The sequence below is a fragment of the Cyanistes caeruleus genome, chromosome 34 (assembly GCF_971803275.1).
Source record: "Cyanistes caeruleus chromosome 34, bCyaCae1.hap1.1, whole genome shotgun sequence".
Classification (NCBI taxonomy): Eukaryota; Metazoa; Chordata; class Aves; order Passeriformes; family Paridae; genus Cyanistes; species Cyanistes caeruleus.
In genome coordinates, this window is record NC_141735.1 from 1076800 (window position 1) to 1104663 (window position 27864).

General features: G+C 62.2%; 3 protein-coding genes, 1 long non-coding RNA gene and 4 other non-coding genes across 9 annotated transcripts; 6 read left to right on the top strand and 2 right to left on the bottom strand.

The window, feature by feature from the left end:
• Nucleotides 1–34: 34 nt before the first annotated feature.
• Nucleotides 35–5080, top strand: CNIH2 (cornichon family AMPA receptor auxiliary protein 2). Its single transcript, XM_086871076.1, has 4 exons — nucleotides 35–102; nucleotides 1906–2018; nucleotides 3243–3386; nucleotides 4662–5080. The coding sequence occupies exons 2-4, from the start codon at nucleotides 1948–1950 to the stop codon at nucleotides 4687–4689; spliced, it is 243 nt and encodes an 80-aa protein (XP_086727202.1). The 5' UTR covers nucleotides 35–102; nucleotides 1906–1947; the 3' UTR covers nucleotides 4690–5080.
• Nucleotides 5081–5657: 577 nt separating this feature from the next.
• BBS1 (Bardet-Biedl syndrome 1) lies at nucleotides 5658–20054 on the bottom strand. Of its 2 annotated transcripts, XM_086871001.1 has the most exons (17): nucleotides 19900–20053; nucleotides 19734–19801; nucleotides 19446–19480; nucleotides 18731–19024; nucleotides 18565–18611; nucleotides 18194–18232; nucleotides 16936–17008; nucleotides 15356–15484; nucleotides 14493–14599; nucleotides 13137–13257; nucleotides 12882–13055; nucleotides 11214–11283; nucleotides 10473–10640; nucleotides 10097–10224; nucleotides 9366–9500; nucleotides 6915–6992; nucleotides 5658–6134 (listed from the first exon to the last, which is right to left on the bottom strand). In XM_086871001.1, the coding sequence occupies exons 1-17, from the start codon at nucleotides 20037–20039 to the stop codon at nucleotides 6060–6062; spliced, it is 1881 nt and encodes a 626-aa protein (XP_086727127.1). In that variant the 5' UTR covers nucleotides 20040–20053; the 3' UTR covers nucleotides 5658–6059. The 2 variants fall into 2 exon arrangements, with proteins under 2 accessions (XP_086727127.1, XP_086727128.1); XM_086871002.1 differs by lacking the exon at nucleotides 12882–13055 and having other exon boundaries at nucleotides 19900–20054.
• Nucleotides 20055–20059: 5 nt separating this feature from the next.
• Nucleotides 20060–21465, top strand: LOC111942027 (ubiquitin-like FUBI-ribosomal protein eS30 fusion protein). The gene is made up of 5 exons (XM_086871071.1): nucleotides 20060–20144; nucleotides 20758–20840; nucleotides 20927–21071; nucleotides 21156–21211; nucleotides 21305–21465. Exons 2-5 carry the CDS (start codon nucleotides 20766–20768, stop codon nucleotides 21428–21430), a joined length of 402 nt encoding a protein of 133 aa, XP_086727197.1. The 5' UTR covers nucleotides 20060–20144; nucleotides 20758–20765; the 3' UTR covers nucleotides 21431–21465.
• Nucleotides 21466–22244: 779 nt separating this feature from the next.
• Nucleotides 22245–24985, top strand: LOC111944629 (uncharacterized). The gene is made up of 9 exons (XR_015281379.1): nucleotides 22245–22358; nucleotides 22473–22506; nucleotides 22923–22964; nucleotides 23354–23422; nucleotides 23619–23648; nucleotides 23912–24019; nucleotides 24414–24445; nucleotides 24661–24685; nucleotides 24915–24985. It is a non-coding gene; the product is annotated as an uncharacterized LOC111944629 (long non-coding RNA).
• LOC111942031 (small nucleolar RNA SNORD26) lies at nucleotides 22572–22647 on the top strand. Its single transcript, XR_002870398.2, has one exon. It is a non-coding gene; the product is annotated as a small nucleolar RNA SNORD26 (small nucleolar RNA).
• LOC111944630 (small nucleolar RNA SNORD22) lies at nucleotides 23702–23827 on the top strand. The gene has a single exon (XR_002871350.1). It is a non-coding gene; the product is annotated as a small nucleolar RNA SNORD22 (small nucleolar RNA).
• A 715-nt stretch (nucleotides 24986–25700) lies between the features above and the next one.
• Nucleotides 25701–25891, top strand: LOC147647736 (U2 spliceosomal RNA). Its single transcript, XR_015281396.1, has one exon. It is a non-coding gene; the product is annotated as a U2 spliceosomal RNA (small nuclear RNA).
• Nucleotides 25892–26743: 852 nt separating this feature from the next.
• LOC111942370 (U2 spliceosomal RNA) lies at nucleotides 26744–26934 on the bottom strand. The gene has a single exon (XR_002870523.1). It is a non-coding gene; the product is annotated as a U2 spliceosomal RNA (small nuclear RNA).
• Between the last annotated feature and the right edge of the window lie 930 nt (nucleotides 26935–27864).

Genomic DNA, 27864 nt, shown 5'->3' on the forward strand with positions numbered 1-27864 from the left:
CCCCGGGTTTTGGGGACCCCCCCGAGCCCCTCCCCCCCCGTTCTCCCCCCTCAGCGCGAGCGGTTGAAAAACATCGAGAGGATTTGCTGCCTCCTGCGCAAGGTGGGGACCCCCAAAAATGCTGAGACCCCTCCCCAAATTCCCCCCTCCCATCCCCCAACCCCGTTTTCCATCCCACAATTCCCTGCGCCCCCCAAATTCTCCACGAATCCCCCAAAAAATCCCTCGAGACCCTTTGATTCCCCTCCCCCCACCCCGTGGACCCCCCAAAACTCCTCAAATTGTCCCAAAACTCCTCAAATTGCCCCAAAACTCCTCAAATTGTCCCAAAACTCCTCAAATTGCCCCAAAAACTCCTCAAATTGTCCAAAACTCCTCAAATTGCCCCAAAATTCCTCAAAAATCCCCCCCAAATCTGCCCAACCCCCCTCAAGATTCTTTAATTCCCCTCAATCCCCCCAGGACCCCCAAAATTCCCCCCCAAAAAATCCCAAACCCCCTCGAACTGTGCCCAAGCCCCCTCCCCAAATTCACCGCAGCCCCGAAAGCCCCAAAATCCCTTTAAATGTCCCCAAAACTTCAACCAAAACTTCTCCAAAAGCCCCAAAATCTCCTGAAATGTCCCCAAAACTTCAATCCCCGAGTGGGCGGGGCCTGAGCGAGGGGGCGGGGCCTTGGACAGGGTGGCTTTGGGGACATTGGGGTGTCCTTGGGGACACTGGGGTGGCTTTGGGACATTGGGGTGTCTCTGGTGACACTGTGGGTGACCCTGGTGACACTGGGGGTGTCCCCGGTTCCATTGGGGTGTCCCTGGGAACACTGGCGGTGTCTCTGGTGACACTGGGGGTGTCCCCGCTGCCATTGGGGTGACCCTGGTGACACTAGGGGTGTCCCCGCTGCCATTGGGGTGACCCTGGTGACACTGGGGGTGGCCCTGGTGCCATTGGGGTGACCCTGGTGACACTGGGGGTCTCCCCGGTGACACTGGGGGTGTCTCTGGTGACACTGGGGGTGTCCTGGTGCCACTGGGGTGACCCTGGTGACACTGGGGGTGTCCCCGGTGCCATTGGGGGTGTCCCTGGTGACACTGGGGGTGGCCCTGGTGACACTGGGGGTGTCCCTGGTGACACTGGGGGTGTCTCTGGTGACACTGGGAGGTGGCCCTGGTGACACTGGGGGTGGCCCTGGTGACACTGGAGGTGGCCCTGGTGACACTGGGGGTGTCCCTGGTGACACTGGGGGTGTCCCTGGTGGCACTGGGGGTGGCCCTGGTGACACTGGGGGTGTCCCTGGTGACACTGGGGGTGACCCTGGTGCCATTGGGGTGACCCTGGTGGCACTGGGGGTGGCCCTGGTGACACTGGGGGTGTCCCTGGTGACACTGGGGGTGTCTCTGGTGACACTGGAGGTGGCCCTGGTGACACTGGGGGTGGCCCTGGTGACACTGGAGGTGGCCCTGGTGACACTGGGGGTGTCTCTGGTGACACTGGAGGTGGCCCTGGTGACACTGGGGGTGACCCTGGTGCCATTGGGGTGACCCTGGTGGCACTGGGGGTGGCCCTGGTGACACTGGGGGTGTCCCTGGTGACACTGGGGGTGTCTCTGGTGACACTGGAGGTGGCCCTGGTGACACTGGGGGTGGCCCTGGTGACACTGGAGGTGGCCCTGGTGACACTGGGGGTGTCTCTGGTGACACTGGAGGTGGCCCTGGTGACACTGGGGTGGCCCTGGTGACACTGGGGGTATCTCTGGTGACACTGGGGGTGTCCCTGGTGCCATTGGGGTGTCCCTGGTGACACTGGGGGTGACCCTGGTGACACTGGGGGTGTCTCTGGTGACACTGGGGGTGTCTCTGGTGACACTGGTGTGGCCCTGGTGACACTGGTGTGTCGCTGTCGCCCCCAGCTGGTGGTACCCGAGTATTGCATCCACGGCCTGTTCTGCCTCATGTTCCTGTGCGCGGCCGAGTGGGTGACGCTGGGGCTGAACCTGCCCCTGCTGCTCTACCACCTCTGGAGGTACCGGGGGGTCTGGGGGGGTCCTGGGGGTCCTGGGGGGGTCTCTGGGGGTCTGGGGCTGCACCTGCCCCTGCTGCTCTACCACCTCTGGAGGTACCGGGGGGTCCTGGGGGATCTGGGGGGGTCTCGGGGGGTCCTGGGGGGTCTGGGGGTGTCTGGGGCTGCACCTGCCCCTGCTGCTCTACCACCTCTGGAGGTACCGGGGGGTCTGGGGGGTCCTGGGGGGTCCTGGGGGGTCCTGGGGGGTCTCTGGGGGTCTGGGGCTGAACCTGCCCCTGCTGCTCTGCCACCTCTGGAGGTACCGGGGGGTCCTGGGGGGGCTTGGGGGGTCTCTGGGGGTCTGGGGGGGTCTGGGGCTGCACCTGCCCCTGCTGCTCTACCACCTCTGGAGGTACCGGGGGGTCCTGGGGGGGTCTGGGGGGCTGGGGGGTCCTGGGGGGGTCTCTGGGGGTCCTGGGGGGTCCTGGGGGGGTCTCGGGGGATCCTGGGGGGTCCTGGGGGGTCCTGGGGGGGTCTCTGGGGGTCTGGGGGGGCTTGGGGGGTCCCCAGGGTCTGGGTGATGCTGGGGTCTACCACCTGTGGAGGTATCGGAGGGGGTCCTGGGATGTCCCCAGTGATGTCCCCAATGTCCCCTGATATCCCCTCGCTGTCCCCCGCTGTCCCCTGACGTCCCCCCGCTGTCCCCTGATATCCCCTCGCTGTCTCCCGCTGTCCCCCCACTGTCCCCCCGCTGTTCCCTGATGTCCCTCACTGTCCCCTGCTGTCCCCCCGCTGTCCCCCCGCTGTCCCCCTGCTGTCCCCCGCTGTCCCCCCGCTGTCCCCCGCTGTCCCCCCGCTGTCCCCCGCTGTCCCCCGCTGTCCCCCGCTGTCCCCTGCTGTCCCCCGCTGTCCCCTGCTGTCCCCCGCTGTCCCCCGCTGTCCCCCGCTGTCCCCCGCTGTCCCCTGCTGTCCCCCGCTGTCCCCCCGCTGTCCCCCGCTGTCCCCCGCTGTCCCCCGCTGTCCCCCGCTGTCCCCCGCTGTCCCCTGCTGTCCCCCTGTTGTCCCCCCGCTGTCCCCCCGCTGTCCCCTGCTGTCCCCCGCTGTCCCCCGCTGTCCCCCGCTGTCCCCCGCTGTCCCCTGCTGTCCCCTCACTGTCCCCTGCTGTCCCCTCACTGTCCCCTGCTGTCCCCTCACTGTCCCCCGCTGTCCCCCCGCTGTCCCCTGCTGTCCCCCTGCTGTCCCCAGGTATTTCCACCGCCCGGCCGATGGCTCCGAGGGCCTTTTTGACGCCGTGTCCATCATGGACGCCGACATCCTGGGCTACTGCCAGAAGGAGGCCTGGTGCAAACTCGCCTTTTACCTCCTGTCCTTCTTCTACTACCTGTACAGGTGAGCGGGGCTGGGGGGGACTGGGGGGCACTGGGGGGCACTGGGGGGGACTGGGGGGGACTGGGATGGGACTGGGAGGGGATTGGGGGGTACTGGGAGGGACTGGGGGGGACTGGGGGGGACTGGGAGGGTGTTGGGGGGTACTGGGAGGGACTGGGGGGGACTGGGGGGCACTGGGGGGGACTGGGGGGGACTGGGGAGGGACTGGGAGGGACTGGGGGGGACTGGGAGGGTGTTGGGGGGGACTGGGGGGGACTGGGAGGGACTGGGAGGGACTGGGGGGGACTGGGAGGGTGTTGGGGGGGACTGGGGGGGACTGGGAGGGACTGGGAGGGACTGGGGGGGACTGGGAGGGACTGGGATGGACTGGGAGGGACTGGGGGGGACTGGGAGGGACTGGGAGGGACTGGGGGGGACTGGGAGGGTGTTGGGGGGGACTGGGGGGGACTGGGATGGACTGGGAGGGACTGGGAGGGACTGGGGGGGACTGGGGGGGACTGGGGGGGACTGGGAGGGACTGGGGGGGACTGGGAGGGACTGGGGGGCACTGGGGGGGACTGGGGGGGACTGGGGAGGGGATTGGTGGGGAGTGAGAGGGTGTTTGGGGCTACTGGGATGATGTTGGGGGGTACTGGGAGGGACTGGGATGGAACTGGGGGGGACTGGGAGGGACTGGGATGGGACTGGGAGGGGATTGGGGGGTACTGGGAGGGACTGGGATGGGACTGGGAGGGGATTGGGGGGTACTGGGAGGGACTGGGATGGAACTGGGGGGGACTGGGAGGGACTGGGATGGGACTGGGGGGGACTGGGAGGGACTGGGAGGGACTGGGGGGTACTGGGAGGGACTGGGGGGTACTGGGAGGGTGCTCAGAGACTCTAAAGGGGACTGGGAGGAACTGGGAAAAGATTTGGGGTCAGGGCGAGGGGACTGGGATGGACTGGGCCTCACTGGGAGGGACTGGGCCTCACTGGGAGGGACTGGGCCTTACTGGGATGGACTGGGCCATACTGGGATGGACTGGGCCTCACTGGGAGGGACTGGGCCATACTGGGATGGACTGGGCCTTACTGGGATGGACTGGGCCTCACTGGGAGGGACTGGGCCTTACTGGGATGGACTGGGCCTTACTGGGGGGCACTGGTCCATACTGGGGGGCACTGGTCCATACTGGGGGGCACTGGTCCATACTGGGGGGCACTGGTCCATACTGGGGGGCACTGGTCCATACTGGGGGGCACTGGTCCATACTGGTGAGGTGCCCCTCCCCCCAGTATGGTGTACACACTGGTGAGCTTCTGAGGGGGGGCACCCCCGGACCCCCCCCCGCCGCGGGACCCCCGGACCTGGGACCCCCCCCCGGATTTTGGGGACCACTCCGAGCCCCTCCCCCCCCCCCCCCCAAACTCCGGGACCCCCCCCGGGACCCCCCCGGACTTTGGGGACCCCCCCAGCCCCCGCCCCTCCCCCCGAGCTGCCGCAATGACCCCGATTTGGGGAGCGGGGGGGGAGGGGCGGGGGGGGGGGAGCCCCTCCCAGTCCGGCCCAGCGGCTCCCAGTTCATCCCAGTTCAGCCCAGTTCAGCCCAGTTCATCCCAGTTCATCCCAGTTCAGCCCACTTCATCCCAGTTCAGCCCAGTTCAGCCCCGCTGGGTTTGTGTCGTGGCTCAATAAAGAAAAATGGCACCAGTGACTTACTGGGAGCACTGGGAGGGACTGGGGGGGCACTGGGGGGCACTGGGGGGGTACTGGGGGGGCACTGGGGGGCACTGGGGGGGTACTGGGGGGCACTGGGGGGCACTGGGATGTGTTACTGGGAGCACTGGGAGGGACTGGGGGGCACTGGGGGGGCACTGGGAGCACTGGGAGCACTGGGAGCACTGGGATTGGTTCCCATCCAGCACTGGGGGGTTACTGGGAGCACTGGGGGGCACTGCGGGGGTGCTGGGGGGTCACTGGGGGGCACTGGGAGGGACTGGGGGGCACTGGGGGGGCACTGGGGGGGCACTGGGGGTTACTGGGAGGGACTGGGGGGACACTGGGAGCACTGGGATTGGTTCCCATCCAGCACTGGGGGGTTACTGGGAGCACTGGGAGGGAACTGGGTGGGCACTGGGGGGACACTGAGGGGGACACTGGGAGCACTGGGATTGGTTCCCATCCAGCACTGGGGGGCACTGGGGGGGCACTGGGGGGGCACTGGGGGTTACTGGGGGTTACTGGGAGCACTGGGGGGCACTGGGGCCGCCCCTCCCCCACTGAGTCAGGGCTGCAGCACCTGGAGCTTTATTGGGGACAGGGGGGAGGGGACAGGTGACACCAGGGACAGGTGACAGGTCAGGTGACAGGTCAGGTGACACAGGTGAGGGCTGGCACAGGTGCCAGGTGTGTCCCAGGTGTGCTCCAGGTGTCCCCAAGTGTCCCCAGATGTCCCCAGGTGTGCTCCAGGTGTCCCCAGGTGTGTCCCAGGTGTCCCCAGGTGTGCTCCAGGTGTCCCCAGGTGTGTCCCAGGTGTCCCCAGGTGTCCCCAAGTGTCCCCAGATGTCCCCAGGTGTGCTCCAGGTGTGCTCCAGGTGTCCCCAGGTGTGTCCCCAGGTGTCCCCAGGTGTGCTCCAGGTGTCCCCAGGTGTCCCCAGGTGTTCTCCAGGTGTCCCCAAGTGTCCCCAGGTGTCTCAGGTGGCCACGGGGGGCAGCCCCACCTGAGCCGTCAGCACCGGCCCCTCCCGGCCTGGGAGCAGCACCAGCACCTGGGGGAGGGGAGGGCACCGTGTCACCCCCAGGTGTCCCCTGACCCCCCCAAGCTGTCCCCTGACCCCCACCCAGGTGTCCCCAGGTGTCCCCAGGTGTCCCCTGACCCTCCCCAGGTGTGTCCCAGGTGTCCCCTGAGCCCCCCAGGTGTGTCCCAGGTGTCCCCAGACCCTCCCCAGGTGTCCCCTGACCCTCCCCAGGTGTCCCCAGGTGTCCCAGGTGTCCCCTGACCCCCCCAGGTGTGTCCCCCTCCCCCAGGTGTGTCCTAACCCTCCCCAGGTGTCCCCTGACCCCCTCAGGTGTCCCCTGAGCCCCCCAGGTGTCCCCAGACCCTCCCCAGGTGTCCCCAGGTGTGTCCCAGGTGTCCCCAGACCCTCCCCAGGTGTCCCCTGAGCCCCCCCAGGTGTCCCCAGGTGTGTCCCAGGTGTCCCCTGACCCTCCCCAGGTGTGTCCCCCTCCCCCAGGTGTGTCCCCCTCCCCCAAGTGTGTCCTAACCCTCCCCAGGTGTCCCCAGGTGTCCCCTGAGCCCCCCAGGTGTGTCCTGAGCCCCCCAGGTGTCCCAGGTGTCCCCAGACCCTCCCCAGGTGTGTCCCAGGTGTGTCCCAGGTGTCCCCTGACCCTCCCCAGGTGTTCCCAGGTGTGTCCCAGGTGTCCCCAGACCCTCCCCAGGTGTGTCCCAGGTGTCCCCTGAGCCCCCCCAGGTGTCCCCAGGTGTGTCCTGACCCCCTCAGGTGTCCCCAGGTGTCCCCAGGTGTCCCCAGGTGTCCCCTCCCCCTCACCTGCAGCCTCCCCGGCCCCTCCCCCGGCTCCAGCCAGGTACCGAACAGGTAACGCAGCCCCGGCAGCAGCAGCGGCACCTGAGGGGAGCAGAGCCCGAAAATCGGGGAGAGATCCCAAAAAACTGGGGGAAAATCCCAAAATCGGGGAGAAATCCCCAAAATCGGGGAAAAAATCCCCAAAATCGGGGAAAAATCCCAAAATTGGGGAAAAATCCCCAAAATCGGGGAAAAATCCCAAAATTTGGGGCAGAAATCCCCAAAATTGGGGCAGAAATCCCCAAAATTTGGGGTAGAAATCCCAAAAAATTGGGGAAAAATCCCCAAAACTGGGGCAGAAATCCCTGAAAACCGGGGGGAAAAATCCCAAAATTGGGGAGAAATCCCCAAAATCGGGGAAAAATCCCCAAAACTGGGGCAGAAATCCCAAAATTGGGGCAGAAATCCCAAAAAATCTGGGAAAAATCCCCAAAACTGGGGCAGAAATCCCAAAACTGGGGCAGAAATCCCCAAAAAAATGGGGAGAAATCCCTGAAAATTGGGGAAGAAATCCCAAAATCGGGGAAAAAATCCCCAAATTGGGGAAAAATCCCCAAAATTTGGGCAGAAATCCCTGAAAATTGGGGAGAAATCCCCAAATTTGGGGTAGAAATCCCAAAAAATTGAGGAAAAATCCCCAAACTTGGGGAGAAATCCCCAAAATTTGGGCGAGATCCCCCAAAAATTGGGAAGAAATCCCCAAAACTGGAGAGAAACCCCCAAAACTGGAGAGAAATCCCCAAAACTGGAGAGAAATCCCCAAAATTGGGGCAGAAATCCCCAAATTTGGGGCAGAAATCCCCAAAATTGGGGAAGAAATCCCAAAATTGGGGCAGAAATCCCCAAAATTGAAGGAGGAAGAAATTCTGGGAATGTTTAAAATTGAGGGGGAACCGAAATTTGGGGATTGGGGGAGGATTTTGGGTTATTTTGGGTTATTTTGGGTTATTTTGGGTTATTTTGAGTTATTTTGGGTTATTTTGGGTTATTTTGGGTTGTTTTGGTGCGTTTTGGGTCACTTTGGTGTGATTTTGAGGGATTTTTGGGGTGTTTTGGGGTGGTTTTGGGTGTTTCAGGGTGTTTTTGTTGTGTTTTTTGGGTGGTTTTGGGTGTTTCTGGGTGTTTCAGGGTGTTCCAGGGTGTTTTTCTTGTGGTTTTTGGGTGGTTTTGGGTGTTTTTGGGGTGTTTTTTGGGTGTTTCAGTGTGTTTTTTGGGTGGTTTTGGGTGTTTTTGGGTGTTTCTGGGTGTTTCTGGGTGTTTTTGTTGTGTTTTTTGGGGTGTTTCAGGGTGTTTTTGGGTGTTTCTGGGTGTTTCAGTGTGGTTTTTGGGTGTTTCAGGGTGTTTTTGTTGTGTTTTTGGGTGGTTTCTGGGTGTTTCTGGGTGTTTCCGGGTGTTTCAGTGTGTTTTTTGGGTGTTTCAGGGTGTTTTTGTGTTTTTTGGGTGGTTTTGGGTGTTTTTTGGGTGTTTCAGTGTGTTTTTTGGGTGGTTTTGGGTGTTTCTGGGTGTTTCTGGGTGTTTCTGGGTGTTTCAGTGTGGTTTTTGGGTGTTTCAGGGTGTTTTTGTTGTGTTTTTTGGGTGTTTTTGGGTGTTTCTGGGTGTTTCAGGGTGTTTTTGTTGTGTTTTTTGGGGTGTTTCAGGGTGTTTTTGGGTGTTTCCGGGTGTTTCAGTGTGGTTTTTGGGTGTTTCAGGGTGTTTTTGTTGTGTTTTTTGGGTGGTTTCTGGGTGTTTCTGGGTGTTTTTTGGGTGTTTCAGTGTGTTTTTTGGGTGTTTCAGTGTGTTTTTGGGTGTTTCCGGGTGTTTCAGTGTGGTTTTTGGGTGTTTCAGGGTGTTTTTGTTGTGTTTTTTGGGTGTTTTTGGGTGTTTCTGGGTGTTTCCGGGTGTTTCAAGTGTGTTTTTTGGGTGTTTCAGGGTGTTTTTGTTGTGTTTTTTGGGTGGTTTCTGGGTGTTTCTGGGTGTTTTTTGGGTGTTTCAGTGTGTTTTTTGGGTGTTTCAGTGTGTTTTTGGGTGTTTCAGGGTGTTTCAGTGTGGTTTTTGGGTGTTTCAGGGTGTTTTTGTTGTTTTTTTTGGTGTTTCAGGGTGTTTTTTGCGTGGTTTTGGATGTTTTTGGTGTGTTTTGGGGTGTTTTGTTGTGTTTTTTGGGTGTTTGGGGATGTTTCAGGGTGTTCCAGGGTGTTTTTGTTGTGTTTTTTGGGTGGTTTTGGGTGTTTTTGGGGTGTTTCAGTGTGTTTTGGGGTGTTTCAGGGTGTTTTTGGGGTGTTTTTGGGGTGTTTCAGGGTGTTTTTTGGGGTGTTTCAGGGTGTTTTTGGGTGTTTTGGGGTGTTTCAGTGTGTTTTTGGGGTGTTTCAGGGTGTTTTTGGGGTGTTTCAGGGTGTTTTTGGGGTGTTTCAGGGTGTTCCGGGGTGTTTTCGGGGGTACCTTGATGCAGGGGGGCTGCAGCCGTTTCGGGGGGGGGTGGCAGCGCAGCAGCAGCAGCAGCTCCGGGCTCGGGGGGGCCCCCCCGGGCAGCAGCACCCCCAAAGTCAGGCGCAGGCGGGGGCCCAGCCCCTGAACCTGGGGGGGCAAAAAGGGGGCTCAGGGACCCCAAAAACCCCCCTGAGATCCCCCAAAAATCCCAAATCACCCCTTGGAGACCCCAAAATCAACCCCGGGGAACCCAAACCCCTCCCTGAGAACCCCTAAAATCTCACAGAGACCCCAAATCCTTCCCCAGGGACCCCCAAATTCCCCTCCCTGGAGACCCCAAATCCCACTGGGACCCCCAAATCCCCCCTCTGGAGACCCCAAACCCCACTGGGACCCCCAAATCCCCCCTCAAGAGCCCCCAAACCCCACTGGGACCCCCAAATCCCCCCTCTGGAGACCCCAAATCCCACAGGGACCCCCAAATCCCCCCTCAGGAGACCCCAAACCCCACTGGGACCCCCAAATCCCCCCTCAGGAGACCCCAAACCCCACTGGGACCCCCAAATCCCCCCTCAAGAGCCCCCAAACCCCACTGGGACCCCCAAATCCCCCCTCAGGAGACCCCAAATCCCACAGGGACCCCCAAATCCCCCCCCAGGGAAGTTTTAACTCCCCCAGTTTTAGGGGTTCTCCCCCCTCCCAGCCCCTCCCCCCCCCGGTTTTGGGGTCCCCCCCAGACTCACGGTTGCCGTCAGGGTGAGGGGGGGGTCCCCAACTTTGGGGGCGGCGCCCCCCCCCAGGGCTCGAGCCAGGCCCCGGGCGGCCCCCAGGCGCAGCCCCCCCAAATCCTGCTGGAAGCGCCCGTGCATCCCTGGGGGGGGGGGGAGGGGCAAGGGGGGGCACCCATGGGTGCTGCGGGCCCCTCCCCCCACCCAAAAATCCGGGGTGAGACCCCCCCCCTCCCCCCCCACCCCCCTCCCCCCATGAAGACCCCAGACCCAAATTCCCACCCCCCCCCAAAACCCCCCCCTTAGTGACCCCATGGGTGCCCCCACCCCCCACCCCCACCCAGGAGGATCCCAGACCCCTCCCCTCCCCCCCCGCCCCTCCCCCACTCACGGGGGGCGTCCTCGCGCTCCCTCAGGGCCCGATCCACGAAGAGGCGCGTGCGGGGGGGGAGGGGCAGGCGGGGGAGGGGCGCGGGGGGGGTCTCGCCCCCTCCCCCACCCCCGCGACCCCCCCCCAAATCCGCGCGGCGCCGCAGCATCCGGATGGACAGAGCGCCCCCTGGCGGCCGGGAGGACTCAGCGACCACCACCCTTAACAGCCCCTCCCCCACGGGACCCCCACCCACAATTTGGGACCCCTCCCCCAACAATAAATGTCCCCCAACCCCTCCCCTATTTGAGACCTCCCCACCCATGGGACCCCTCCCCAAAATGGGACCCCCCCCCCCAAAATGGGCCCCCCCTCCCCCCAAAATGGGACCCCCCCCCAAAATGGGACCCCTCCCCAAAATGGGAAGCCCCCTCCCCACCCATGGGACCCCTCCCCAAAATGGGAACCCTCCCCCCAAAATGGGCCCCCCCTCCCCCCAAAATGGGACCCCCCCCCCCCCCCCCAAATGGGTGCTCCCCCATCCTTTTCCATTTGGGACCCCTCCCCACCTCTGGGACCCCTCCCCAGCCCCAGGACCCCTCCCCAGCCCCCCCGGGACCCCTCCCCACCTCGGGTGGTACACATCAGGGTGTTCTCCTGCTCCCCTCCCCTTCCCCCCAGCCGCATTTGGGACCCCCCCTCACCCCTGGGACCCTCCCCACCCCTGGGACCCCTCCCCACCCCTGGGAGACCCCTCCCCACCTCGGGTGGTGCACAGCAGGGTGTTCTCCTCCCGCCCGTAGCGCCCAAAGCAGAGCCCGGTCACCACCTCCTGTGGGTGGGGGGCACCCAGGGGTGGGTGGGGGGCTCCCAAATACCCGGGGGGGGCACCCAGGGGTGGGGAAGGGTCCCCAGCTGAGGGGGATGGGGGGTCCTGGGGGGTTTTGGGGGGGTCTGGGATGGGGGATTTGGGGGGTCCCAGGAAATCTGGGGGTTCCAGGGTGGAATTGGGGGGTGTTTTGGGGGTATTTGGGGGTATTTGGGGGATATTTTGGGGTATTTTAGGGATTTTGGGTGTATTTGAGAGATATTTGATGGATATTGGGATATTTGGGATATTTTTGGGATATTTTTGGGGTATCTGGGGGTATTTTAAGGATATTTGGAGTAATTTAAGGATTATTTTGGGATATTTGGGGGGAGTTTGGGGATCCCCAGCTGCATTTTGAAGGTTTGGGGGTCCCAGGGTGGGGTTAGGAGACATTTTGGGGGTCCCAGGGTGGGTTTAAGAGACATTTTGGGGGTCCCAGGGTAGGGTTGAGACATTTTGGGGGTCCCAGGGTGGGTTATGAGACATTTTGGGGGTCCCAGGGTGGGTTTAAGAGACATTTTGGGGGTCCCAGGGTGGGGTTGAGACATTTTGGGGGTCCCAAGGTGGGTTATGAGACATTTTGGGGGTCCCAGGGTGGGTTTAAGAGACATTTTGGGGGTCCCAGGGTGGGTTATGAGACATTTTGGGGGTCCCAGGGTGGGTTTAAGAGACATTTTGGGGGTCCCAGGGTAGGGTTGAGACATTTTGGGGGTCCCAGGGTGGGTTATGAGACATTTTGGGGGTCCCAGGGTGGGTTTAAGAGACATTTTGGGGGTCCCAGGGTGGGGTTGAGACATTTTGGGGGTCCCAAGGTGGGTTTAGGAGACATTTTGGGGGTCCCAGGGTGGGTTTAAGAGACATTTTGGGGGTCCCAGGGTGGGTTAGGAGACATTTTGGGGGTCCCAGGGTAGGGTTGAGACATTTTGGGGGTCCCAGGGTGGGCTTAGGAGACATTTTGGGGGTCCCAGGGTGGGTTTAAGAGACATTTTGGGGGTCCCAGGGTGGGTTATGAGACATTTTGGGGGTCCCAGGGTGGGGTTATGAGACATTTTGAGGGTCCCAGGGTAGGGTTGAGACATTTTGGGGGTCCCAGGGTAGGGTTGAGACATTTTGGGGGTCCCAGGGTGGGTTTAGGAGACATTTTGGGGGTCCTAGGGTAGGGTTGAGACATTTTGGGGGTCCCAGGGTGGGTTTAGGAGACATTTTGGGGGTCCCAGGGTAGGGTTGAGACATTTTGGGGGTCCCAGGGTGGGTTTTGAGACATTTTGGGGGTCCGAGGGTGGGTTATGAGACATTTTGGGGGTCCCAGGGTGGGTTTAAGAGACATTTTGGGTGTCCCAGGGTAGGGTTGAGACATTTTGGGGGTCCCAGGGTGGGTTAAGAGACATTTTGGGGGTCCCAGGGTGGGTTTAAGAGACATTTTGGGGGTCCCAGGGTGGGGTTGAGACATTTTGGGGGTCCCAGGGTGGGTTTTGAGACATTTTGGGGGTCCCAGGGTGGGTTATGAGACATTTTGGGGGTCCCAGGGTGGGTTTAAGAGACATTTTGGGGGTCCCCACCTGCGTTTTGAGGGTGCAGAGCAAGGTCCTGCCCCGGTAGAGCCGCAGCTCCCCCGAGGGTCCCGGGGGGGTCCCCAAAGCCACCAGAGCAGCCCCCAGACCCCTCCCGGGCAGCGCCGCCCCCGCCAGCCCCGAGATGGGTCCCGGCAGCCGCAGCGCCCAGAGCCGGCGGCCCTGCGGGAAACGGGGCTCAGGAGGGGTCTGGGGGGGATTTTGGGGGGTCCCAGAAGGGTTTGGGGGGGGTTTGGGGGTCACCTGGGGGCTGAAGGCCTGCAGGGTCCCGTCGGCGGTGGCAGCCAGGAGCCCCCCGTCCTGGGGGATGAGCCCGGAGGGGCGAGAGCCCAGCACCCCCAAAATCCTGCCCTGCTCACGGGACCTGGGGTGCCCCAAATCCTCAATAAATCACCCCAAAATCACCCCAAAATCACCCCCAAAATCACCCCCAAAATCACCCCAAAATCATCCTGAGCACCCCCAAAATCACCCCAAAATCACCCCGAAAATCACCCCCAAAATCACCCCAAAATCACCCCAAAATCACCCCAAAATCACCCCCAAATCACCCCAAAATCACCCCAAAATCACCCCCAAAATCACCCCAAAATCACCCCCAAATCACCCCAAAATCACCCCAAAATCACCCCCAAAATCACCCCAAAATCACCCCAAAATCACCCCAAAATCACCCCCAAAATCACCCCAAAATCACCCCAAAATCCTGCCCTGCTCACGGGACCTGGGGTGCCCCAAATCCTCAATAAATCACCCCAAAATCACCCCAAAATCACCCCAAAATCATCCTCAGCACCCCCAGAACCCTGCCCTGCTCCCGGGACCAGGGGGCACCCCAAATCTGCAATAAACCCCCCAAAATCACCCCAAAAACCCCCTACACCCCTTCAAATCTCCCCTTTCACCTTCTCCAAGTCCCATCCCTGCACCCCAAAACCCACCCCGAGCCCCCCTGAGCCCCCCAAACCCCCCCAGATCCCCCCAAACCCCCCCTGATCCCCCCAAATCTCCCCAAAACCCCCCGTGAGCCCCCCAAATCCCCCCTGAGCCCCCCAAACTCCCCCAGATCCCCCCAAACCCCCCGTGAGCCCCCCAAACCCCCCCAGATCCCCCCAAACCCCCCCTGAGCCCCCCAAATCCCCCCAAAACCCCCCCCGAGCCCCCCAAAACCCCCCCAAACCCCCCCAAACCCCCCCGGTCACCCCTCACCGGCTCAGCCCCCGCAGGCTCCCGTCCCTGCAGGCCACCCAAAACCCCCCCTGAGCCCCCCAAATCCCCCCAAAACCCCCCCTGAGCCCCCCAAACCCCCCCAAACCCCCCCAAACCCCCCCGGTCACCCCTCACCGGCTCAGCCCCCGCAGGCTCCCGTCCCTGCAGGCCCTGAGCCCCCCCCCGAGCCCCCCAGATCCCCCCCAAATCCCCCCAAAACCCCCCAAAACCCCCCGTGAGCCCCCCAAACCTCCCCAGATCCCCCCAAACCCCCCCTGAGCCCCCCGTTCTCCCCTCACCGGCTCAGCCCCCGCAGGCTCCCGTCCCTGCAGGCCCTGAGCCCCCCCTGAGCCCCCCAAACCCCCCCTGAGCCCCCCGTTCTCCCCTCACCGGCTCAGCCCCCGCAGGCTCCCGTCCCTGCAGGCCACCCCCAGCCGGCAGCGCCCGTCCCCGGGACCCCGCGGCACCACGAAGGCGGGGGGGGACGGCACCCAGCCCTGGGGGGCAAAGTGGGGGTCAGGGGGGCTCACAGAGGGGTCAGGGGGGCTCCCAGAGGGGTCAGGGGGGCTCCCAGAGGGGTCTGGGGGCTCACAGGGGCTCACAGAGGGGTCAGGGGGCTCCCAGAGGGGTCTGGGGGCTCACAGAGGGGTCAGGGGGCTCCCAGAGGGGTCTGGGGGCTCACAGAGGGGTCAGGGGGGCTCACAGAGGGGATCCCAAGAGGGTCCTGGGAGGGTCAGGGTGGGTCTGGGGGCACCCAAAGGGGTCCCAGGGGGTTTGAGGGGTTCCCAGGGGGTTTGAGGGGGTCCCAGGGTGTTTCAGGGGTTCCCGGGGGTGTTTTTGGGGGGTCCCGGGGTTCCTGGGGTGTTTCAGGGGGTCCCGGGGGTGTTTTTGGGGGGTCCCGGGGGTCCCGGGGGTTTCAGGGGGTCCCGGGGGTGTTCTTGGGGGGTCCCGGGGGGGTTTTTGGGGTTCCCAGGGTGTTTCAGGGGTTCCCAGGGTGTTTCAGGGGGTCCCGGGGGGGTTTTTGGGGTTCCCAGGGTGTTTCAGGGGTTCCCAGGGTGTTTCAGGGGGTCCCGGGGGTGTTTTTGGGGGGTCCCGGGGAGGTTTTTGGGGTTCCCAGGGTATTTCAGGGGATCCCGGGGGTGTTTTTGGGGGGTCCCGGGGGGGTTTTTGGGGTTCCCAGGGTGTTTCAGGGGGTCCCAGGGTGTTTCAGGGGGTCCCGGGGGTGTTTTTGGGGGGTCCCGGGGGGGTCCCACCTTGCAGATGACCGTGAAGGCCTCGGGGTCCAGCACCAGCACGTCCCCGGCCTCGGTGCCCAGCACGGGACACTCGGGGGTCCCCTCGGGGCCCCCCCGCGGCAGCGCCCCCAGACACGTCACCACCGTCTGGGGGGGACACAGGGGGGCGTTGGGGACACGGGGGGGTCACTGGGGACATGTGGGGGTCACCTCAGGACCCCCCTGTGGGGGCACCCCCAGACACGTCACCGTCATTGGGGGGACACGGCGGGGGGGGGGTCACACGGGGGGGTCAGGGGGACACGGGGGGGTCACAGGTGGCACAGGTGACCCACAGGTGACACACAGGTGACATAGGTGACACAGGTGACACACAGGAGACACACAGGTGACAAAGGTGACACACAGGTGACACACAGGTGACACAGGTGACACACGGGTGACACACAGGTGACACAAAGGTGACACAGGTGACACACGGGTGACACAGGTGACACACAGGTGACACAGGTGACACACGGGTGACACACAGGTGACACAAAGGTGACAAAGGTGACACACGGGTGACACAGGTGACACACGGGTGACACAGGTGACACACAGGTGACACAAAGGTGACAAAGGTGACACACAGGTGACAAAGGTGACACACGGGTGACACAGGTGACACACAGGTGACACAGGTGACACAGGTGACACAAAGGTGACAAAGGTGACACACGGGTGACACAGGTGACACACAGGTGACACACAGGTGACACACGGGTGACACACGGGTGACACACAGGTGACAAATGTGACACACAGGTGACACACAGGTGACATTAAGGTGACACACAGGTGACACACAGGTGACACAGGTGACACAGGTGACACACAGGTGACACACATGTGACACACAGGTGACACACAGGTGACAAAGGTGACACACAGGTGACACACAGGTGACACACAGGTGACCCACAAGTGACCCACAGGTGACACAAAGGTGACACACAGGTGACACACAGGTGACACAAAGGTGACAAAGGTGACACACAGGTGACACACAGGTGACCCACAGGTGACCCACAGGTGACACACATGTGACACACATGTGACACACAGGTGACAAAGGTGACACACAGGTGACACACGGGTGACACACAGGTGACCCACAAGTGACCCACAGGTGACACAAAGGTGACACACAGGTGACACACAGGTGACATACAGGTGACACAGGTGGCACACAGGTGACACACGGGTGACACACGGGTGACACACAGGTGACAAAGGTGACACACAGGTGGCACAGGTGACACCCAGGTGACACACAGGTGACACACAGGTGACCCAGATGACACACAGGTGACACAGGTGACACACAGGTGACACTCAGGTGACCCAGATGACACACAGGTGACACACAGGTGACAAAGGTGACACACGGGTGACATACAGGTGACACAGGTGACACACGGGTGACACACAGGTGACACACAGGTGACACACAGGTGACACAGGTGGCACACAGGTGACACACAGGTGACACACAGGTGACAAAGGTTACACACAGGTGACACAGGTGACACACAGGTGACAAAGGTGACACCCACCTGTCTCTGCAGGGGTCGCCCCTTGTGCAGCGCCACGAAGGGACCCAGCTCGGGGGGGGGCAGCGCCAGCAGCCTGGGGGGGCAGGGGGGGCACCCATTGCACCCCCCGACCCCCCAATGACCCCCCTGACCCCAATGACCCCAATGACCCCCCTGACCCCCCAATGACCCCCCTGACCCCAATGACCTCCCAATGAACCCCCTGACCCCCCAATGACCCCCCTGACCCCAATGACCCCCCAATGACCTCCCAATGACACCCCAATGACCCCCCAATGACACCCCTGACCCCCCAATGACCCCAATGACCTCCCAATGACCCCCCAATGACACCCCTGACCCCTCACTGACCCCCCAATGACACCCCTGACCCCCCAATGACCCCCCAATGACCCCCCAATGACCCCCCAATGACCCCAATGACCTCCCTGACCTCCCCCAAAGTCACCCAATGTCCTCCAAACCTCACAAAGACCCCCCCAAACCCCACAGGGACCCCCCAAACCCCACAGGGACCCCCCCCAAACCCCACAAAGACCCCCCCAAACCCCACAGGGACCCCCCAAACCCCACAAAGACCCCCCCCAAACCCCACAGGACCCCCCCAAATCCCACAAAGACCCCCCAAACCCCACAGGGACCCCCCCAACCGCCCCCAAATCCCACAAAGACCCCCCCAAACCCCACAGGACCCCCCCAAACCCCACAGGGACCCCCCCCGAACCCCACAGGACCCCCCCAAACCCCACAGGAACTCCCCCAAACCCCACAGGACCCCCCCAAACCCCACAGGAACTCCCCCAAACCCCACAGGACCCCCCCAAACCCCACAGGACCCCCCCAAACCCCACAGGACCCCCCCAAACCCCGCAGGAACTCCCCCAAACCCCACAGGGACCCCCCAAACCCCACAAAGACCCCCCCCAAACCCCACAGGACCCCCCCAAACCCCACAGGACCCCCCAAACCCCACAGGGACCCCCCAAGACCCCACAAAGACCCCCCCGACTCCACAGGACCCCCCCAAACCCCACAGGGACCCCCCCAAACCCCACAGGACCCCCCCCAAATCCCACAGGGACCCCCCAAATCCCACAAAGACCCCCCCAAACCCCACAGGGACCACCCAAACCCCACAAAGACCCCCCCAAACCCCACAAGGACCCCCCCCAAACCCCACAAAGACCCCCCCAAACCCCACAGGGACCCCCCAAACCCCACAGGGACCCCCCCCAATCCTCCCCAGCCCCCCACTCACCGCAGCGACTGCGTCGTCAGGGGCACCTCGGCCTTGTCCCTGGGACCCCCCAAATTCTGGTTGGGGGAGGCTCAGGGTGTGCCCCCCCCACCCCAAAATGAACCCAGGATTTTGGGGACCCCCCCCCAGGGACTAAAAGTGCCCCCCCCAAGGGTCTTTTTTGGCAGACCCCCCCCCACAAAGGCACCCAGAGTTTTTGGGACCCCTCCCCAAAGCGATCCCGATTTTTTGGGCGTCCCCCAAATTCCCCCTCAAAAGACCCAAACCTCCCCCCCTCAAGATTTTAGGGGCGTCCCCCAAGACCCCCCCCCCAGGTATTTGGGGCGGTCCCCCCCTCCCCAAAAAAAACATTTTTGGGGTCCCCCCTGCACCTCAAATCCTCCAACATCTCCTTCAGCATCAGGGGGTCGATCTGATCCTACAGAAACCCCCCCCAAAAAAATAAAATTAAATTTCAGGATGGCTCAAAACCCCCCCCCGGGGAGAGCGGGGGGTGCCCCAATTTGGGGAGGGGGTCCCCCCAAACCCCCCCCTCACCTGCTCAGCCTGGAGCCACAGGTCCCTCTCGAGGGGGTCGGGGGGCCGGGGGGGCAGCGAGAATTTGAAGAAGGGTCGCAGGTTCCTGTAGACGTAGAGGGCGGGGCCGGCGGCCACGACCACCGCGGGGCCCCCCCCGGGCCCCCCCCCGGAGCCCCCCGACCCTAAAAAAGCGGGGCCGAACGCCCCCACCCCCGCGGGAGCCTCGGGTAGCGCCAGGCTGGTGATGGAGCCCGCGCCCCTCACCACGGCCAGGCGGGGACCCCCCGGATCCCGCGGGACCCCCACCACCAGCTGGGGGGGACATGGGGGGGTCAGGGGGTGGAGATCACCAGGGACCCCCGAGACCCCCCAGAGACCCCCCCATGGACCTCCCCAGAGACCCCCACCACCAGCTGGGGGGGGACACGGGGGCGTCAGGGGCTGGGGACCCCCAGAAACCCCCCCAGGGACCCCCCCAGAGACCCCCACCACCAGCTGGGGAGGACATGGGTGGGGGTCAGGGGCTGGGGACCCCCAGAGAACCCCCCCAGGGACCTCCTTAGAGACCCCCCCCTCCATGAACCCCCAGAGACCCCCCCCAGAACACCCCCAGTGACCCCCCGGGACCCCTCAGAGACCCCCTCAGAACACCCCACGGACCCCCCCATTGCACCCAGGGACCCCCCCCCATTGCCCCCAAAGCCCACCCGGACCCCCCCCCCCCCAAAATCACCTTGTGGTCGCCGTCTCCATGGAGATCAACCAGCGCTGGGAAAGGAGGGAGGGGAGGGGGCTTAGGGGGGACCCCCGGGGGTCCGGGACCCCTCCCCCATCCCTCACCCAGAGGGAAACCCCCGGTCCTCTCCCCCTCACCCCGAGACCCCCCAAAATCCCCCCTCACCCCGAGACCCCCTCATGAGCCCCCCCTCAGGATCCCTGCCCCACCCAGAGCCCCCCCTCACGAGCCCCCCCTCACCCACAGCCCCCCTCACGAGCCCCCCCTCATGAGGCCCCCCCTCACCCATGCACCCGGGGAAGCTGCACAGCCCGGCCAGGGGGTCCTCGTGAGCCTCCAGCCATAACGAAGCGCTGCGGGGGGGTCCAAGCGTTAAGGGGGGAGGCGAATCCCGACACCGGGACCCCCCCAAAACCCCCCAAAACTGCCCCGAACGCCGCCCCTCCCCCACCTCTCCTCAGCCGCCGCCATCGCGTTGCCACGGCAACGCAGGGATTTGCCGCCCGGAAATGACGCATCCCTCCCTCCAGCGCCACAGACCAATGAACACCGAGATCTTCGTGGCCACGCCCCTTGCCAGGAGTCCACCATTTTTGTAGTTCCGCGGCTTGCGGCGTCGCCACGCACGGTTTGCGTGCGGGTGACGTCACCGCGCCGCGCCTGCGCGCTGCCCCTTTCTGCCTTGGAGACGCCACGGTGCGGCGGCGCTCGGGGGATTCGGGGGAATTTGGGGGGGATTTTGGAGTTTTTGAGGGAAATTTGGGGGTTTTGGGGGGATTTGTGACTTTTTGAGGGGGATTTGGGTAGGGAGGGGCTGGGGAAGGGTGATGAGGCGGGTTGGGAGTGGGGGGGGCTGCGCTGGGAAGGTTTTAACGAGCCTTGGGTGAGATTGTGAGGGGCTTGGGGGGGGCTTTGAGGTTTTTTGGGGGGCCCAGGGGTTATTTGGGGATCAGAGGGGGCTGAGGCGTTATGGAGGGGTCCTGAGGGGGCTGTGAGGCCTTGGGAAGGGTCAGGGTTATTTGGGGGGGGGGGGTCCATGAGGGCCTTGGGAAGGATTTGGGGGGCCAGGAGTCCTTGGGGGACCCTCAGGTGGGGGACAGGGAAAGTTTGCGGGGGGAGAACGTAAATCAGGGGGGTTTTACCCCCCCAAAATAGACACAGGAGGGTCTGGAGACCCCCAAATTCCACCCGAGATTTCCCGTGGTGGGGGGGGGAGCAGTACCAGCTCCTCTCCCCCAAACCCCTGAGGGTCTCCCCTTTATTTTTGGGATGTGGGGACCCCCCCTAAGCCCCCCAAATCTCCCCCCAGCCGCCGCCATGCAGCTCTTCATCCGCGGCCAGACCCTCCTCACCCTCGAGCTCTCCGGCTCCGAGACCCTCGCCCAGATCAAGGTGAGCCCCCAAATTCGGGCTGTCCCCCTCCCCAGTCCCCCCCGGTTTTGGGGTGCTGACCCCCCCCGTTTGTCCCCCCTCCCCAGGAGAGGGTGGCCGAGCTTTCGGGGATCCCCCCTGAGGACCAAGTGCTGCTCCACGCCGGGACCCCCCTGGACGATGAGGCCGTGCTGGGGCAGAGCCCCCTCCCCGAATTCACCACCCTGGACCTCTCCACGCGCCTGCTGGGCGGTAATTCCGGGGGGGCCGCTAATTAGCAGGGTGTTAATTAACAAAACGAACCCCCTAACTCCCCAATTTCCTTCCTCCGCCCAGGTAAGGTCCACGGCTCCCTCGCCCGCGCCGGCAAAGTGAGGGGCCAGACCCCCAAGGTGAGCGCTGAGGGGGCTCCCCCCGGCTTTAGGGGACTTGGGGACCCTGCCAGGATTTTGGGGACCACCCCTGACCCCCCGTTTTTTAATCAGGTGGCCAAGCAGGAGAAGAAGAAGAAGAAGACGGGGCGGGCCAAGCGGCGCATGCAGTACAACCGGCGCTTCGTCAACGTCGTGCCCACCTTCGGCAAGAAGAAGGGCCCCAACGCCAACTCCTGAACCCCAATAAAGGAATTTGGGTCCAATTCCCAGCATTTTGGGGCTCTTTGAGCTTTTCTTGACGCTCTCCTTGCGTTTTTTAAGTTTCTTTTAAGGTTGTTTATGGGATGTTCAAAGTGGTTTGGGGGTGAAACCGGCCGAGAGGGGGTAATCGGGGTCCCCAAGAGCTGACGGGAGGTTAATTAGAGGGAAGCGTTAATTGGCGGAGTGCTAATGAGAAGACGCTGAGGAGAATGAGTCTCTGTGGTGGAGGCGGGAAGAGCCGAGCGCTGCCGGAAATACCCGAGCGCAGCGGGGGGCGGGGCTGAGGGAATCCGAGAATGACCGGAAATCCCCGAATTGTGCCGAGGGACTCGGAGAGAGCCTGAAACACCCAACGGGCGGAGGAGGCAGCTGAAAAGCGATCAAGAGATTTAATTGATCGCTCCGAACGCCTCCGAGCGGTGCCGGAAACTGCCGAGACTGGGGAGAAGCCGAAGCACCCCCAAAACCCCCCGGCGTTCCCCCTCACGGCCTCACCCGCCAGGGGGCGCCTCACACCCCTCACGTCTTTTCCCGCCTTTTCCGCCTCCCTCAGCGCTCGCGCCCCGCCCCCTTCCCGGCATGCCCCGCGCACTATTTAAGCGGCCGTGAGGCAGCAAGGCGGCCATTTTGTCCCAGCAGTGGGAGGGAGAGGTTGGTTGCGATTCTGTTCGGGCCGTGGCCTGAGGGGAGGCTCTGAGGGGGTTTCAAGGGGGTGCGGCGGCCTCGATATCCAATTCCCCTCTCCCCCGGGGTGACGGGGAACGGCCCGCAGCCCCCTCTGCGGCGCCGTTCCCCTCACGGTGCAGGCACTCTGCGCGTCCCTGAGGAGTTCCGGGAGGGGTCAGCGCCTTCCCCAGGGGCCTGCTCGGGGATGAATCTCTCACAGACCTGTGCTGATGGCGCGGTGAAGAATTTGGAGTTCTCTGAGGGCTAGTCCTACTCCGGCCTGGGGGTTGGCCTGGACTGTGATGGTCACATCGTAATACCTAACGCCTTTTATTTTTTGTTTCCTTTTTAGTATTCATGCCCGAAAAACGATGCTTCTCTCGAAGGTGAGTCTTCAACCAGCCTTTTTGGATTTAGAAAGGTGGATTTTAGAGCAGATTGGGCAGCAGTGCTGCGGGGATGATCACCCTGAACTCTCTCTTGCTGATGGGTCAGTGGAGAAACTTCTGGAACAAGTTCTGAGTGGCACTGACCCATGAGGGGGGTCCAGATCCCTGTGGGAAGATTTAAAACCTTTTTGGAACGGATCAGACCCACACTGGGGGGTTAAAACCGGGTTTAACGCTCTTTTGCGGGGGTAAAAACTGAGTTAACCCTTTTTGGACAGGCTTAATCCACGTGTAGAGTTCAGATCCGCGCGAGACCCACGAGATTTTAAACCCTCGTGACACTTGAAGTGTTACAAAGTGCAAACTTTGTCCATAAATCGCCATTTTAACCTTTTTTTTCCTTATTTTCAAAGCATGGAATCCTCACCTGCGAGTTCCCTGTGGCCCCTCCCCAGGTGAGCCTGCTCTTTATAACACTTTTATGTTCCTGGGATAAATATGGGATTTTCTCTTGGAATTCCCTCACTAAAGCCACCCCAGGGGTGCAGATTTTGGGGTGTCCTCCCCGCAAGAGGTGCAGATTTTGGGGTGTCCCCCCCTCTTTTCTCGCTGTTCGGTGAGGAGTGACAATGACAAGCATATGGCTGAGGGTCCCTGATGCCACGAGACCGCTGAGAGCAGCTGGGAGGGGACCCACAATTAACTAATTAATAATAACATAATTAATAATCTATATGATAAATATGATAATCTATATGATAAATACTGTATTGGGTTATAACAACCCTATATGTTGTTATGTGTTAATTTTATACAGTAATAACTAAATTATTTTATATTGTAGGGTGGGAGAATCCTCAGCCCGGGGTGACCTTCAGGGCACCCTGAAGTGACCACAATGACCCCAGCTCAGGTCAGTGCCACCCCCTAAACCCCCCCCAAAATGTCCCCCCAAGCCCCCCCAGTCCGAAGCGATGACACCCCGGGCTGGAGGACGCGTCCGATGGCAGCTCCGAGTTACCAAAGCCCTGATCGGATTTGGGGAGGGGGCTACACCCCCCCCCAGCCGGGGGTCTGGGCCCCTCCTGAACCCCAAATTTCCTCCACAGCCGCAGGAGCTGGGGATCCCCTGAGCCCTGGTGAGTTCTGGGGGTCCCTGGGCTGGGGTTTTTGGGGTTTGGGGGTCCCGGGCCCCCCATGAGGAAACCCCCACCCGTCTGACCCCCCCGCCGGGCCCAGGACCTGCAAAGGTGGAACCCCCTGGAGCCCCCGGGGGGACGAGAGGACGAGCAGTCCCAGCGGGGACGGTCTGAGGGGGCCTCGGAGGGGCTGTTTTGGGGTTCTGGGGGGGATTTTGGGGTGTGCAGGGCACACAATGACCCCTCCTCTATTTCCATTCCAGGATTCAATCCCGTTCTGCCCCCCGGGGGTCCCGGATGGGGTGAGCCCCTTCCCCCATGGGACAGAGCCGGGGGTCCCGAGGCCAGCTCGTGACTTTGGGGGGCACGAGGTAACCCCTCTTCTCCTCCTGGGGGTCCTATGGGGGGGGTTGTTCACCCTGGGTGAGGTTTGGGGGTCTCGGGGGGGTCAACACGGGGGTCCCATGGTCAGGTTTGGGGATCTCAGGGGTTTGGGGGTCTAAGGGGGTTTCATGGCCGGGTTTTGGGGGTGTCAGGGGGTCCCACAGCCGGGTTTTGGGGGTCTCAGGGGGTCCCATGGCCGGGTTTTGGGGGTCCTGGGGTGTTTTGGGCCCCCCAGGGGTGATGACCTCACGAATCTCGTTCGGCTGAGGCTGCTGCTGAGGACACAAGGACTGACCCAGGGGGGTCCTGACCCCCCCTTTTGGGGTCCCCAAATTGTCCCAGGATCCCCCTGACCCCCCCCTTTGTATCCCCCCCTTGCAGGTGACTTCAACCTAGGACACACCTGAAGCCAGGTATGCAAATGAGTGGGGTGTGGCCCAACCGGTGACATCATCAGTGATGTCACCACCCACGCAGTGCCCCCCAGTTTTGGTGATGATGTAACTAGCTCACTTTGACCCCCCTGAAAACACCCGAACACCTGAAAAATTGGGGTGGGGGTTCCCTGGGGGGGTCCCGGGGATGAGGGGACCCCCCTGACGCCCCTCCCCCCTCTGCTGCCCCGCAGGTGCCGCAGGTGTCGGGGGGCTCAGGTGAGTCCGGCGCTTTCGGGGGGGCTTTTTTTGGGGTCCCCCCCGCCGAGGATGAGGCGATACCGCCCCAGACTGAGCCCTGTGATCGAGTGGTTCCTCCTGAGGCTGGGGGGGACCCCGGGGGGGGTCTCTGGGATTTGAGGGGGGTCTTGGGTTGTGAAACAATTCGAAAAGGGTTTTAAGGCAATTTTAAAATTTTTATCCCCTAAAATTTATTTTTTTTTTGCAGCTCTTGGATCATCGATGGAAATCAAAGAACTTTTCATCAATATAAATAAAAATCGTTATTTTTGTTAAAAACCTTGAGTTTGGTTTTATTTGGGGAGGGGGGAACCCCCAAATGGGGTCGGGGTGGGGGGGTCCCATTCCCCTGAGCCCTGCCCGGGGACAAAACTCAGCCCAGGACCCCAAATTTTGGGTTAAAAAATCCAATTTTGGAACCTTTGAAGGATTTTGGCCCTACCCAGATCCCCCCAAAATTCCCCAAACAGAGAGAAACGCCCCAATGTCCCCCCAAACCCCCAATGGCGTCGTGCATATGCAAATTAATATTTGGTTATGCTAATCGAACACTGCGAAATAATTTAAAGGGATTATTTAATATTTAATGATGTAATTATTTAATAAGCGCGGTTATGCTAATGAGAGCGGGTGTCGTGTTTTAAGGGGCGTGGTGAATGCAAATCAAGCGTTCGATCATCCAATCAGGAGCGGAGAGCAGAGGGGCGTGGCTCCTAAGCGCTGTGCCGCGTGAGGGGCGGGGTTATGCAGATTAAACAGGCGGGGTTATGCAAATTAAACCTACAGCGACCCCGAAAGGCATCACGGGAGCAGAATTGGGGCAGAATTGGGGGGTTTCGGGGCTCGGCGCGGGCGGAGCGCGGGAGCGAAGCGCGGAGCGGCTGCGGAAAAGCTCCCGGAGCGGCTCGGGGCGGGCGCGGGGGCGGCGCGGGGGTGAGCGTGAGGTTGGGGCGGGCCGAGCGGGGCCGGCTGCGGGGCGAGGAGCTCCCCCGGCATCGCTTCTCGGCCTTTTGGCTAAGATCAAGTGTAGTATCTGTTCTTATCAGTTTAATATCTGATACGTCCTCGATGAGAGGACTTCATATTAAACGGATTTTTGGGCTCGGGAGTTGGACCCGGAGCTTGCTCCCTCCGCTCCGCGCATCGTCCCGGTATTGCAGTGCCTCCGGGAACGGTGCACCCCGCCCGGGGTCATCACAGGGTTAAAGACAGACTCAGCTCCTGCTCTATCGCGATATCGCTGCCCATCGTCCCGCTATTGCAGTGCCTCCGGGAACGGTGCACCCCGCCCGGGGTCATCACACGGTTAAAGACAGACTCAGCTCCTGCTGCTGCTGCCCTATCGCGATATCGCTGCCCATCGTCCCGGTATTGCAGTGCCTCCGGGAACGGTGCACCCCGCCCGGGGTCATCACAGGGTTAAAGACAGACTCAGCTCCTGCTGCTCTATCGCGATATCGCTGCCCATCGTCCCGGTATTGCAGTGCCTCCGGGAACGGTGCACCCCGCCCGGGGTCATCACAGGGTTAAAGACAGACTCAGCTCCTGCTGCGATATCGCGATATCGCTGCCCATCGTCCCGCTATTGCATACATTTAATAAATAAAACACTTTCACTCGCCTCACAGATCCACTCACTGAAACATTCCCGCTCGCCTCTCGGTCCCATTTTAGAACGGAACACATCGGGTATAAACGCACATTACATTACCGGCTTTTTGCAAATATCAAAACAAATATTAAATGTAAAATGTTGGCGAGCGCGGCGGGGCCGGTGCGGGGACAGCGGCAGCGGGAGGGCGGGAGAAGGGTCCGGGTACCCGTGAGGCGCAGCTCGGGGATATCGCGACAGAGAAGGCCTGGAGGCTGAAGCGCAGCGATATCGCGATAGAGCAGCAGGAGCTGAGTCTGTCTTTAACCCTGTGATGACCCCGGGCGGGGTGCACCGTTCCCGGAGGCACTGCAATACCGGGACGATGGGCAGCGATATCGCGATAGCAGCAGCTGAGTCTGTCTTTAACCCTGTGATGACCCCGGGCGGGGTGCACCGTTCCCGGAGGCACTGCAATACCGGGACGATGCGCGGAGCGGAGGGAGCAAGCTCCGGGTCCAACTCCCGAGCCCAAAAATCCGTTTAATATGAAGTCCTCTCATCGAGGACGTATCAGATATTAAACTGATAAGAACAGATACTACACTTGATCTTAGCCAAAAGGCCGAGAAGCGATACCGCCGCACCTCCTCGCCCCGCAGCCGGCCCCGCTCGGCCCGCCCCAACCTCACGCTCACCCCCGCGCCGCCCCCGCGCCCGCCCCGAGCCGTTCCCGGGCTCTCCCCGCGCCCCCTCCCGCATTTCCCGCTCGCGTCCCGCCCGCTGCGACCCCCGGGAACCCCGAAACCCCCAGAAAAACTCTCCCAGCGTGCCTTTCGCGCACTCCGGCACGGGAAATCTGCATAACCCCGCCCCTCACCCCGGCAGCGCGGGAAGTTTCAAGCGGGACAGCGGAGCCTTGGGAGAATTGGGAGAAATTCGGGATTTTGGGAGTCTTGGCTGGGCCTGGTGCGGGCAGCGAGGATGAGGAGGCGGCGGGACCTGCCGGGGGTCGCTCTGGGAGGTGTTTTCTCTCCTGGAGGAGAGGCTGAAGGAGGAGCTGAGGGAGCAAAGCCTTGTGCTGGAGCAGCACCGCAGCGGCTGCGATCTTTTTCTACCCAATTTTATATTCCCGGTACCTTCAATTCCATCCCGGCTCTTCCCCAGCGCCTCCCCTTGTGACACCGGCAAAAAGAGCGGGCACTGAGAGGAGAAGGAGTTTAAATACAGGGAAAAACCTTCTTTCCATAAGTGCCTGTTTAAATGGAGAAGGAACCCCCTTCACGGGCGATTCTCAGAGCTTCAATCGCGCCTTTTTCATTCTCCGATTAACGGGAAACGCCATTTCCCTTCATTTTCGCTTCAGAGATCGCAAAGGCGCGGGGCCGGCAGAGCTGACAGAGGCACCGGCCCTGGCAGGGACCCGGCCGGGTTTCCCGGAGCTCCCGGGCCGTGCCCGCCGGGGTTCCCGGAGCTCCCGGGCCGTGCCCGCCGGGGGTCCCGGAGCTCCCGGGCCGTGCCCGCCGGGGATCCCGGAGCTCCCGGGCCGTGCCCATCGGGGATCCCG